This window comes from Mastigoproctus giganteus, chromosome 6, assembly GCF_048544385.1.
Source record: "Mastigoproctus giganteus isolate SK-2022 chromosome 6, ASM4854438v1, whole genome shotgun sequence".
Lineage (NCBI taxonomy): Eukaryota > Metazoa > Arthropoda > Arachnida > Uropygi > Thelyphonidae > Mastigoproctus > Mastigoproctus giganteus.
In genome coordinates, this window is record NC_143580.1 from 68,965,411 (window position 1) to 68,978,645 (window position 13,235).

At 37.6% G+C, this 13,235-nt stretch overlaps 1 protein-coding gene across 1 annotated transcript in view; it reads right to left on the reverse strand.

The window, feature by feature from the left end:
• Nucleotides 1-13,235, reverse strand: part of LOC150084396 (cell adhesion molecule Dscam1-like) — a 343,756-nt gene that overhangs the window by 199,133 nt on the left and 131,388 nt on the right. Inside the window, exons 3-4 of the mRNA XM_090375202.1 lie at nt 5,027-5,173; nt 3,544-3,837 (exon numbers count right to left, since the gene is read on the reverse strand). Coding sequence (XP_090231328.1) covers nt 3,544-3,837; nt 5,027-5,173 — 441 coding nt within the window. The remainder of the gene's footprint in view (nt 1-3,543; nt 3,838-5,026; nt 5,174-13,235) is intronic.

The window sequence follows — 13,235 nt, forward strand, 5'->3', positions numbered from 1 at the left end:
CTTTTAAATGCATTAAAATGGAAATAATGCATATTATGTCGCATAAATCAAAACCCTGACCACATTTTATTAAAAATGCGTTCATTTATCTTTATCGAATGCTACTAAATCGGTAATCGCATCGATGCATTATAATATACCGAAATAATACGAAAGCGTCCGAAAGACATGTTGGAATGGGATTAACCTGAGCCCCATTTCAATAAAAGTGAATTACAACATTGCCAATACGAACCAAAGTTATCTTAACTGAACCGCATTTCATTAATAATTTCATTAAAGACAAACACATTGAAGCAATAAATAAACTGGGAATTTACCCAATAAAGAAGGACCATTTTATTAAAGTCTTAAAATTTTCCAAACTTACTATTCTAATTCCATCACTGAGCATCGTTTCCAAGACTCACTGGTCGTTCAATAGAAGCGATTGGCCATTAACTTCCCCTCTGATACAGTCCTTAATTCTTTGTTCTGAGCCTAGATAATTACCTATAATAGATGTCGCTAGAAAGCAGTCAGCCATTATTGTCATGAAACCAGTCATTTCACTCTCGCTCTATCATTGTTACGAACGCGGTAATCGCCAGATTCCAACGTGTCATTATGTATCTCCATGCTCCGAATAAATTAGCTGTCCGGGATTACGATTACTTGTCGTAAGCGACGGAGACTCGGTAGAATCAAACTGATTTCTGATAAGATTGGCAAGATTAAAGAAGATGAATATTCTCTTGGACGCAGCGAAGATATTGGCATCTGATGTGAATGGAAGATGGACGGTTTTGATTAAACATAAACTCTAAAAGTCTTTCACAGTGGGGAATACTCAGATAACAAACTTTTTGGTCTTACTTTGGCTTACGTCGCACACGAGACTGGGCTCCAAATGATGGAATAAATCTACTTGAAAAAAAAAAAAGATTTCTTGTAATCACACGGGAAGATGGAAGTTGTATTCGAATGTTTTATAGGAGAAATTATTTTGAGATATGAGTAAAGATTCGCGTGGCAAATAAACTTTCAGGATTGTTAGGAAAGAAAGTGTGGAGTAATTGGGATGAATATGGTGTACATTAACTGTGAGCACACTTAGAGAAATTGGGATGAAATAAAGAAAAACGGAAGGAAGAGAAAAGTGGAAAGATTGGAGAGAAAAATAAAAGTAGAAAGAAGGGAAAATGAGAGAGAAAAAAAGGATGCTAGCAAGTGTAGTGGTAAAAAAAGTAAGAAAGAAAGAAAGAAACAGACATGATTAAGACATGGGGATGAGAAAATATGATAGAAAAAAAAAAAGATGTGGCGAATGAAAAATGCTTTAAATTCAGGATTTGAATTAATCAAAGCGTTCTTTTTCAAATCAGGAATTAAAATAATCAAATAGTCCTTTTTCAAATCAGGGTTTAGATTAATCAAAGAATGCTTTAAAATCATGATTTGGACTAATCAAAGAGTCCTTTTTGAAATCAGGATTTGGATTAATCAAAGAGTCCTTTTTGAAATCAGGATTTGGATTAATCAAAAAGTTCTTTTCGAATCAGGATTTGGACTAATCAGAAGAGTCCTTTTCGAATCATGATTTGGATTAATCAAATATTCCTTTTAGTCATGATTTGGACTAATCAAATAGTCCTTTTTGAATCAGGATTTAGATTAATCACAAAGTCCTTTTCAAATCAGAATTTATATTAATCAAAGAGTGCTTTCATATCATTATTTGGACTAATCCAAGTGTAAATTTCCAAATCAGGACTTGGACTAATCCAAGTGTAAATTTCCAAATCAGGACTTGGACTAATCAAATAGTCCATTTTAATTAGAATTTGGATTAATCAAAGAGTTCTTTTCAAATTAGGATGTTAATTAACTAAAGATGACTTTAATCAAATTAAAACAAAAACATTTAAAATCGAATGCAGTATTCCTTTGAATGACATCATCCTTGGAATTGTATATTTAGGATCGCTCTGACTACAGCAGTGGGAGTCTAAGTGCACTTGTAGTTGTGAAATGAAGGGATATTAGCATCAATGGCATAGTTGTCATTCCTATGAGATCAGAAATGTGATGAAGGCTAAATTGGTTAGTTGCCCTATTACAGTTCTCTCTCTCTACCGTTATTGGAAAGGATCTGTTAGGAGTGCGCTAGTCAATATACGATAGGGTTTCAGTGCATAGTTGTAATAGTTGAACAGGATCTTTCAGATAACGTGCAATTAATTTTATGGCTTTGAAGTGAAGATTTACCTTGCCATTTCAGTTTCATATATAAAGTTAAGTACAAAGGGAACATATTTTATCGATAATATTGAAAATTTTTCCATGGATCTTCTCGGGCATTCAATAAACTGAGGGACAGAGCATGTTTATAGTTTAGTACATTTTGTGGTCAAAGTTACTTTCAATTGTATGATACTTATAACCAAATATAATGAGGAAAAGAAGTAATGCAAAATTAAGTTCCCTTTTTTCCTTTTATTTTAATTCTTCATCTCCCCTTCCCTCCATCTCTCCATTCTTTTCTTGAGAAAGTATCTAAAGCTGATATTCCTTAATGTTTGAAGAAACTGTATGCGTCGATATTTTCTTCACGTTTTTTTTCTGAGTTAAGAACATCCTGTCGGATCTTCAATGTATCTTTCCTTTAACACGCTTTTTCTTCATTCGCGTTGCGATTTTAAATCGCGCGATCAGCGTTTCTGTCTCGGTCTTTCATTATTCATTGAGTGGAACTTGGGCTAAACTGAAGGTGGCCACGGTTAGATTTTCGTAGTAAAAGCGCACATAACTCAATTTCATTTTATAAGCACTCTCTTTCAGAGAACAGGTAATTTTAAAAGAAAAAAGATTACTCTGTAAAATATGAAAAGGAAGGACGAACTAATTTAAAACGCGAAGTGTCCAGAAGTTGAAAGAAAAGTTCGAAGACTATTAAGGGAAATGTTTTCTTAATGTTACTCGAAGATAAGGCAAACAAATGGACGATGAAGATAACACAGCCAGCTAAAGTAGCTGTTTAAAGATTCTTATTTTAATCCTTGTTAGCAAATTTCTAAGGAAATTTTAGCCTAAGGCTGTTGAAACTCTCAAATATAAGTAGGAAAAATTTCATCGATAATTTAATAATATGAAAAGAATAATCCAAATTGAATTGGTATTCATAAACTAAAAACAATGGGGTGTTATTCAATTATGATAAAGCTAAAAATCTTAATTATATTTAACCAAGTTAGAGAATTCGTAAAATCAGTCAGTGTTTAAAATTTGTGGATTCGTATTCAGCTAATTTTTTTCTTAATACTTTATGCTAATAATAGTCCAAATTTTTGCACAGACTTCCAAGGTCAAAATGTCATTTGACACTTTTGTAGTATTTCACACAGTATCGAGGCATTTTGAATGAAATTTAAAACATCCTTTCTCTAAATATAACATTTAAAATTCTTTAAGAAGCATACATTCCTTACAGCAGTCTAATTCAATTTTTTAAAAGATGGTTCTTTAAAATTTCCTTGGAGACATTCAAAAGAAGAAAACGTTTACCTGAAACCAGCACTTGGAACTGGACTCTGTCTTCTCCCAGGCTATTATTGGCTACACAAGCATAAGTGCCGCTGTCTTGGCTTGTACTCTTCTCTATCACGAACGCCCTGCCCAAGAGCTGATAACGCTGGCCAAATAGCAATGGCTGTAATCGACCTCCTTCTTTTTTGTACCACCTGTAGCTAGGCACAGGATTTCCCTGTGCGACGCATAGCATTTCCGCAGTTTCGCCGACGGAGTATTTGATCTCTCGTCTTCCGCTCACTATCCTGGGAGGCGAAGTGGATGTTGGCTCTGGAAATGGAACAAATTACCACGTAGTACGAAAATAGCGAAGGAGAAAAGGGATGGACAGAAAGAGAGAGAGATGAAAAGTGACAGATAGTGTAAGTGTGTGGAAGAAGGTGAAGAAAAGCCTTCTTTTTTTTTCATATCTTAGCAACTCTAAAAGCATGGCTCGCTTTGACATTTTCGCACTGCGAAACTATGTACTCAAACTGGGAAAGAAGTTCGTAATTCATTTATGTATAGAAAAGAGTAACATTAAAGACTTTTCTCATAAATGCACAAAGGATTCTCACTAGCTCTTTGATGAAGGTCTATTCTTTAGCATGCACAGTTTTATATTCCTCACAAAGAGAGAGAGAGAGAAAGAAAGAGAAACAACTGAAATATTAATAGGCGCAACTTAGATAAATTCCTTAAAACACAAAGTTAGTTTCTAAGACTTCCTTTATTAGCTTTCCTTTTTGATAAGAAATAACGAAAGATCTTATTTTAAAAGCACTGGAGTTGATGGTATACCTATTTATACTCTAAGGCTACTAAGAGGTATATTCACGTGTATCGAGAAAGAGCGTGTAGTTGTGGTAGTCGTTGAGATAGGCTTTATGCTTTGTTGAGAAGGTTCGAACACGTCTGGACGTGTTGCTATAGCTTTTAACATCCAACCGATCTCCTTTCGTGCTCCTTCAGCATCCCCGAAATGATGAAGGTATATCACAGTTCGTATTTCGATTGATTAGTTTCACATTAGGCGTTTTAAATTTTCTAGACGCCCTAAGTTGTCTTCTTAATGCAATTCAGAAAATCGGATGCTTTACCACCACAAGTAGATCAGATTCTTTGTCCAAATAGCATCAAATAAGGACAGTAGTCTCCCTACTGATATAGCTCTGTGTCTCCTTTCCCTCAACTAAGAAAAGCCACGAAAAGAGAGAGATTTGATCATGTGGAAACCATGAAGCAAAATACGATGGTGCAGCTAGCAATCCCTTAAACTGCCACAATTATGGGTGGTTAGAGTAATAGCCTGAGCATTAGGAGGATTACGTATTGCTGCAGAAGGAGCACACTTCGAAAGAGATTAAGCCATGAGCCCTAAAAGTAAAATATTCGTTCAGCGTCAGTCTCGATACTTTTTGAAAAGACCTCGTAAAAGAGAATCATCTACTATACTTAATATGAATATATCTTTTCTTACCTGTTACCATGAGCTGTCCCCAGGTAGCACTGACAACCGCTTCTCTGTCCAATTTATCTCTACATATACAACGATATTTCCTCCTGTGATCCAATATACTAGAGTTTTCAATGAGAAGTGAGCCATCTTGTGTCACCCGCATTTTATCTAAGAAATAAACAAATGATATTTGAGGTCTAAAGCGCTTTTTAAGTAATGTATCATGAAAAGCTGTTCAATGGAGAAAATTGGATTGTGTGTGTAAATTATCGATACTAAGATTTAACTTCAATCAGTTTGTTATTCTAGCAATATTGTGCAATGGTAATGTTTCAAATCTGGCCTCTTCACCATCCATTGCTGAATTATAAGTCAGCGATAGTTCCTTGAATAACTAGCTGTGTATTTAATCAATGGTTGCTCGCATTTTTAAAACATTTCATTTACTGTTCAGAGCTGAATTTTTGCGTTTGTTTTATAATGTTCTAGTGCCTTTTTTAGTTCAGAAAACACTTTCTCGATAAATGAACAGCATGGCTATTGCAAGCAAGTTAATTTATCGATTGATGGAAATGAAACTGCTCCCTTATCTAGCGATGAAGATCTTCGAACCTTTCAGAACTTTCAAAAATTGATATTGATGGGGACGTTGGAAAATTCAGGAAGAAGGATGAAAGCGGGAGAAGCATTTCGTTTATGTAAACGGTGCCAAAATGATCGATGTCTATTCGCATCTTGGTACAGCAGTTCTTTGGGGGAGATAAATGTATGACGCTATTTTCGTAGGACATATATTTGGGGAATGTTTTATAGGGTAGGTGAGAACGACCTTTATTGATGCTTCGATTAAATCATTATCACTCTGTCGAGTTTCAGTTTGAGCTGTTTATTAGTTTTAGCCAGTGAGAATGTTATTTAAAAAGCTTTCTATCACCTATCCAGAGTGTTTGCGATAGCACAGTGGTTATAATCACCGTGCTTGTTACACCTGGTGAGAAAGACCTGAGTTCGAATCCCATCAATGATATGAGAAACATTTATGAGCTTTTTTCAGTCCGTGACTGATTTAATATACTCAGTACAGGAAAGAAAGGTTCCTTCCCCCGGAAATTCAGGTTTTTCGTCCAGAAAAAAAAAGCAAACCGACCAGAAAACACGCATAACTGACAGCCATATACACACACACGGGTATATGAGGTACTTCGGATGGCAGTAATATGACAGTTTTTACACTTATACAGAAGTATTTCAGTTTTTTTTTATTAATAATATTATTTAACTTGTAATTAATCAATATTGATTATGAAATCCTCATTAACGAATTTTAAAACAAATAAACGTAAACTTAAGATAATATCAAACAATAAATGCTGATATTGGCACCATCTATTGACAAAGAATTGAACTGGTCCATTAAAAACTATTCAGAACCTTAAAATGTGATTAAGAAGGGAAATTCAAACACAATATACAACGCAAAGACTGAGCAAGAGATAGAAACTCAGGCGACATGTGAAGCTGAACCAAAACAGATGCTTCTGCGTGAGTTACCTTATATATTTGATAAATTTAAGCTTTTGAATCACTTATTATTGTTGTAAAAGTTTCCATTCATTTCTTGAAGAGTACGACGAGATTTTATTAAACGCCACTTGTAGAGATAACTAAAAATTCCGCATGGCTTTTGTTATTCCTTTTCTTCCGACATCCCCCTGTCTTTCCCTCCCCATAATTGTAGCTGCGTGGGTGTGCTCTCTGTGGCTCTTTGATTATAAGGAATGGAGATTAGTGGTTGTCCTTGGTGACTCTTGGTTCTGTATGATTACAAACTAATGTCTGTATGTGGCACGCTCCGTTGGCTGCGTGTCCCACAAGGATTGTGGTGAGTTGCGATAAATCAAACCTACTTAATATTTGATTGGAATAGAAAGGCGGTCAATCGAATCTCCAACGCTAATCCCATCACCATCTTCAAATAGTGATAAGAGTGTCATCAAGTAATAGAAGAATGACCATTTTATTCATAATTAAATAGCTCTTAACAACGGGAAGCTGAATGCCATGCGTTTGTGTGGGCGTGTGCATCAAAAAATAACTCTTTCTCACTGATTTTCAAAGTTCTCTGTGCGGTTTATTTGTATTAAAATTAATTGCACAGTTTAATGACTTAAGGGAGTCTTTATACAGGTATTTGAAAGGTGTTTTTAGGATGATTAAGGATTTAGCATGACAAATGCATATGAGATGAAATGCCATTACGAATCTACAGCGTAATTTATTATAACTAAGGAATTTATAAAATAAAGTAATTTTAAAATATAAATATTTATAACGATATATTTCGGAACTAATTATTGACCTCTGCATAACTACGTATATTGAAAATTGTGTTTGGCAACGTAGTTATCGGTAGTCAATGATATTCTTGATAAAATTATACGATTATGTTTTAAATAAAACGTTAATTAAAACAAAAAAAAAGTTACTTTAGCTCTTTTTACACTCAGAAATCCAAATACCAATTCTGTTTTGATCACTCATCTGGTTTGTTTCTACGAGAAAAGTTTCTTAAAAAAACAGAAGGAAAAATAAGCTACCTTTATCTAGAATTATGGGATCGTTTTCATTTCTTCTCATGCCTAAGTACGCTATCAACTTGAAATTTCTCCTTAGTACCTTGAGCAGTGGAATTTCTAGAGATTTTGTTTGAACTAGAGCCGCATTAGGAATTCTCATAATTATCTAGCAAGCCTTCTTTGGAGCTTGACCTTTTTCCGTACGGCATTAGCACACAAAATGCGTGATTAGTGCCTGTGGGAGTTCTTGTGTAAGTGGTGTGCGCAGAGTTCTTTGGCAAAGAAACTCTAATCTGAAACAGTCGAGCTAGAAAACTGTGTTCATCAAAAGTTTGTTACACTTACTATATTCACTGTTCGTCGGAAGACCATATGGATAAGATTATAAAATGCTGCTTATAAAGATCGTGTCCTTTACAGAATTATATCTGAAATCCTGGAATATCTTAAGTTTCAAAAATTAGTAAAGGTCACTTACCACTGACGCAAAGGTGTACCTTATTGAAATTTAAATCTCTTCACTGAGCGATTTTTGGTACAGGGTGATTTTAAAAACTCGATAATTAAATAAAGAAAGTATACGAGTTACCAAATTACAAATATATCATCATAAAATATATAGTATGCCGTTTATTTTTTGAAGATGTCTTCGAGGTGACTTGCGGTTGTTTCCAATGATGGGGAGTAGCATCTCCAAAGGAATTTTGGCAGTTTATTTACAATTCGTTCAAACCACTTGTTGGAGCCTTGGAATTCAAGAAATGTCTCCATTCCTCGAGATAATATGGCTATGAAAAAGCAGTCGTACTGAATTCATTGACATCCTCGCAGTGCGAGACATCACTTCATCTTTGTGAAACCTGCTGGCCTCATTAAATCGAGGAACTAGTAGTTGGCTTATCAGTGGAAAAAGTTACGATTGTGTTAGCATAGCGGCCTGACGTCAGATTGTTACTCTTTTATCATCTTCAAGAAAAATATGGGCCCGTAATACCATGAGATGAAATTGCACACCACGCTGTTATCCGTCACTGTGCAATGGTTGCTGCTGGAAATTTCGATGGTTTCTTCGACCAATAGAATATGTTGTTTGTTCACAAAACGGTTTAGTGAAAGTGGGTTTCATCAGAGATCAGTAGATTGTGAACAAAGTCTTCATCAGACATCCATTGATTGCGAACAAAGTGTTCGTCTTGGTCCATTTCAGTTAGCATTTCTTGACCAAACTTTTTAACGGGTAAGGAGAGAGAGATCGCGAGATTTTAATTCTTTCAGTAAGGAAACTTAGGTCGCGATGCAATATTCATCTTATACTCCTATAGGAAGAGTTCTAAGGCTCTATGCCGACGTGCAGAATGCTTTTGACTCCGTGTGAGAGCGGTCCTGACAACTGCGACGTTTCTTGGTATGTGGACACTTCTTGTTTGACCGGAGGCTTCTTTTTTGAGAGCAGAAGCAGTTTCGTTAAATTTTCTTGCCCATATTTTAAGGACATGAGCAGACGGTACAGAATCTTGACGCTCAAGCTTAAATCGAAAACGGCATGAACGTCGAGCGGCCTCGTAACTGTGGTTGTTTTTGCAAAATGCCCTGATGGCAGAAGAACGTTGTGTGCCACCCCACTGTTCCATGGTTACTAAATGGTGTGATGTGGTGAAGAATATGTCGGATGACTTAATCCTTCCCATCACACCTAAAATAATAATTTAAAAAAATACAACAGCCTTTCCCAATGATTTGAGAACGAAGGCAGTCACTGTTTCTTTTCCCAGAAATAATCCAACAAAACTCTACAAATCTGGATCAGCTGTCTTCATCAGAACCTGCGACGGGCTTCCACCAGCAAGGCCGTCCTCATGCTTGAGCTTAGCGAAGTGGTCCCCACCTCCGTATATTCCAGGATTGTCCAGAGTTTGTTTCGAAGCAGTCCGGGAACCCGAGCGATAACATTCACGACAACAAGGCAAGTTCAACGACCTAATTAGTGAGGCCCACGCCACCAGTCACGTGAAAGAAGCCCCTATCGTAGACTGCTCCCAGTTTGTGTTGAATGTGAGTAACAAACGCTTGTCCGATGAACAGGTGAACTCCTCACCGTGAGGATGAAGTTCGCCGTTCTGCCCAAAAAACAAAACTATTATATTTAGGCCACCCTAATAATTAAATTCATCTGCCGTGCTGTGTATCTTATGTCTGTTAATTGCGTGTGTTCTATGGTCGATTTGTCTGTTTGCTGGACGAAAAACCCCAGTTTCTGGGGAAAAACCTTGCTATCTACGCCTGAGACCGACTAACTCAGCCACGGAGCGAAAGAAGCCCATTAAAGTACCTCGCGTTATCGACGGGATTCGAACCCGGGCCTTTTCCACCCGGTGTGGGGGAGGACGGTGACGCTACCACTGTGCTACCTGCACAGACCAGTTTTACGGTCTACCGAAGGTCCATAAACCAGATGTCCCCTTACGACCTATCGTCTCTTGCTGTGTCTCCCTGACATAAGAGTTGTCAGAGTTTGTCGCCAATCTTCTTTCACCTCTAGTAGGCAACACCGACAACACGATTTCGAACAGTGGAGAGTTCCTGCACCTGGTTTTCAGTCTTACCAATTCAGAAGATCAGATTATGGCCTCATTAGATGTGGTGCAACTATTCAAGTCGGTTGCCGTCCAACTAGCCATCACGTGCGCCAAACAACTTCTCGACAACGACCCCATTCTGAGCAGCAGAACTTCACTGTCAGCCAACGACGTATGCGCCGTCCTCAAGTTGTGCCTGATCGGTGGTGTTATCATGTTCAGTGAATCCCTATACTGTAAAATTCATGGTACGGCTATGGGTGCACCCACCCGTTAGCTCGGTCACAGCAAACCTTGCTAGGGAAGAGCTGGAGGGTCGCACGTTTGTGGATTTGCCAGATCTTTAGCCTTTTGGTGTCGCTATGTCGATGATACGTTTGTCGTCATTGCTCGCGGGTCAGGGGACCGACTATTGCGATACCTCACCGCTCTGTCACCCTTTATTCGATTCACCATTGAACTGGAGTCCGGCAGTACTCTTCCCTTTTTAGATACTCTTGTTCGGCGCGAGTTTATAAACTTCAGACCACCGCAAACCGATGTGTGCTGGCCAGTTCACCAACTATGTATATGTTGCTAAAAAAATTCAAAAATCAAAATGGCTGATTAAGTAAGAAACAGCGGCGATTCATGATAGAAAAACAGTCATAAACCATTTTCAGAGATGCATTTTTTCCATTCTGTCTTATGCCTCAGAAATCTGGTCTGGTGCTCCTCAAGTTACCGTCAAAAAATTCCATTCCTTTCCCTAGAGTATTGGGTTCTTAGATGGCTGAACAATAAACTTCGTTTTCCTCGTACAATATCCAGGCAACAAACAGCTGCCTGCCTGCAACCCAATAACTACATCCGAGAGCCAAATGTGATGTTCTGCAATATATATTTTTGATCATTATAATTCATATTCGTTGTTAATGTATATATAGAATATCCTATGTATTTTTTTATATATATTTGTCTCCTTTGTACTGAATTTATGCCCCTAGCCTAGTGCTGTGATGGGCTTGCTGTAGTTGCAATAAATGAATATTTATTTATTTATTAACTACCGGTCAGAACACGCTCACAGCCACCTTCTCGGTACTGCGCGAGCCCTACTAACCCGCGCCTGGACTCATTCCAGTTCATTGATGAAAGACTCGATGAGATTGTTAAAATAAAAGCAGATCTGGCTAGATGTGGCTGCGCTGTCAGTGCTCTAGATGGATGTGACCTGCACGCCTGTGACCGCGCAGCACACCCTAAGGCCCCCATTAGCGATGATGCCATCTCGACCGCCTTTATCCCCTACTACCCGAGCGTGTCGCAGCAGCTCTCTAAAATCCTCCAGGCCCACGGGATAAAGTGCTTGCAGCTACCAAAAGGAAGTTGCTGTCCCTCCTCTCGAGGGTAAAAAAAGCCGATTCTGTCACCCTTTTTCGTTGCGGTTCGGTGTACCGCATTTCCTGCCGTGACTGCACTGGCTGCTATGTTGGGAAGCTCCAAGATCGAATCTCTGAACATGAGAGAGCAATCCATTTCGCAAATTCACGACACTTGGCAATCGCGGAGCACTTCTGGTCTTCCCAGCACAACCTTGATCCGCACCGTGGCTTTGAAATTATAGGCGAATCCGGACACTACCGTCATCGCATCTGGTTGGAGTCGCTCCACATTTCCTGTTGTCGAGGCGCCTTTAATCGAAATAAAGGAGGAACGCATCCATCCCATCATGGAAGCAGTTATTCTCCAGAATGATAAGCGTTGGCACACGCTTCATACTCAAACGCTACAGTTACAGCCACAAACCTCTACTTCCAACAACTGATTGTTGCCTGCACCTGTGTCACGCGTCTCACCTCGCATGTCTACCATGGCTGAGCACCTGGTATTCTTTATTTTATAATAACGCTCATTCCCCAACTGAAGAAGGACTATGCAAGTCCGAAAGCTTTTGGTAGGTTTATTTATTTTGTTTACTTAACTTGTCTTTACTAGTATTAAAGGATTTTGTTATTCTTTTATATGATAAGCTCCACCCCTCCACCCCAGTACGACTGAAATATTCACATTTCAATCAATCTTATAATTACCATACACAGAAATACTATTTCAAAAAGATGATAAATACTAAAGGATGTACGTAGCAAGGCATTAAGATTAATATTATTTAAGAAAAACTAAATAACTTCTTTATGCCTATAAGTTACACGAGATTTTTATAACAATATAATAAATACATCTAAAAGCTTGTCTGAAAAAAAAAAAATGCTTATCCGGCACAGATATATTGACAGACAATCACAATTGCGTAAATTATGAAGGCCCATTTCGTATAAACTGATATATCATCTCGACTTAGCAGTACTAAGAGTGAGTTAATTATTTGGCATCATAGATTCAGTTAGTTGAAAACTCAATAAATTACTCCGAGCTAACAATGAATAATTTATTCTATTGCAGTACTTAGTTATTAATCATCAGCAATTATCGAGGAGAGTATGTTCTATTCAGAGTCTCAGTACCTTCAGTTTAGTCAATTAATTATATCCATCTCATAAATCAGTCAAATTCTTTGCCAAATGTGTGATTTACTTCCAATTTATCGGTAATAATCAAAATACAAGTATTCGTTAGAGAGAAAAAGAGTATTTAATAAAATAACGTTATATTGAGAGTGAGTAAAACTCTCGTTCAAAGCGCATGGGATTGATCATATTTATTGAGTTAAGTTCCACTCTCTTCTGTTGGACTCTTGCTTTTTAACTCCACTCGTTTTCTTATTAGCAACCGTGGAATCATGAAATGGTTGTACGCCCTCATAGGCTATCCTCTTTCAAGGTTTGCTGCTGCATTTTTCAAGGTGTCGAACCCACATTACCGATGTCCAAATGACAAACGCTTTCTGCGCGCCCAGCAATTCTTTCTCTAGTTTGTCTAATCTGCCGTGATCGGATCTTCTTCTCTTTTAGTTTTTTATATAAAAAAAGGGAAAAAACTAAATGTCACATGCTTCGAATAGCTCTGATTATTCAAAGCATGCACCAACTCAAAACGAAAAGGTTTTTGGATTATTGTAGAAGCGCCTCATTTTAAAAT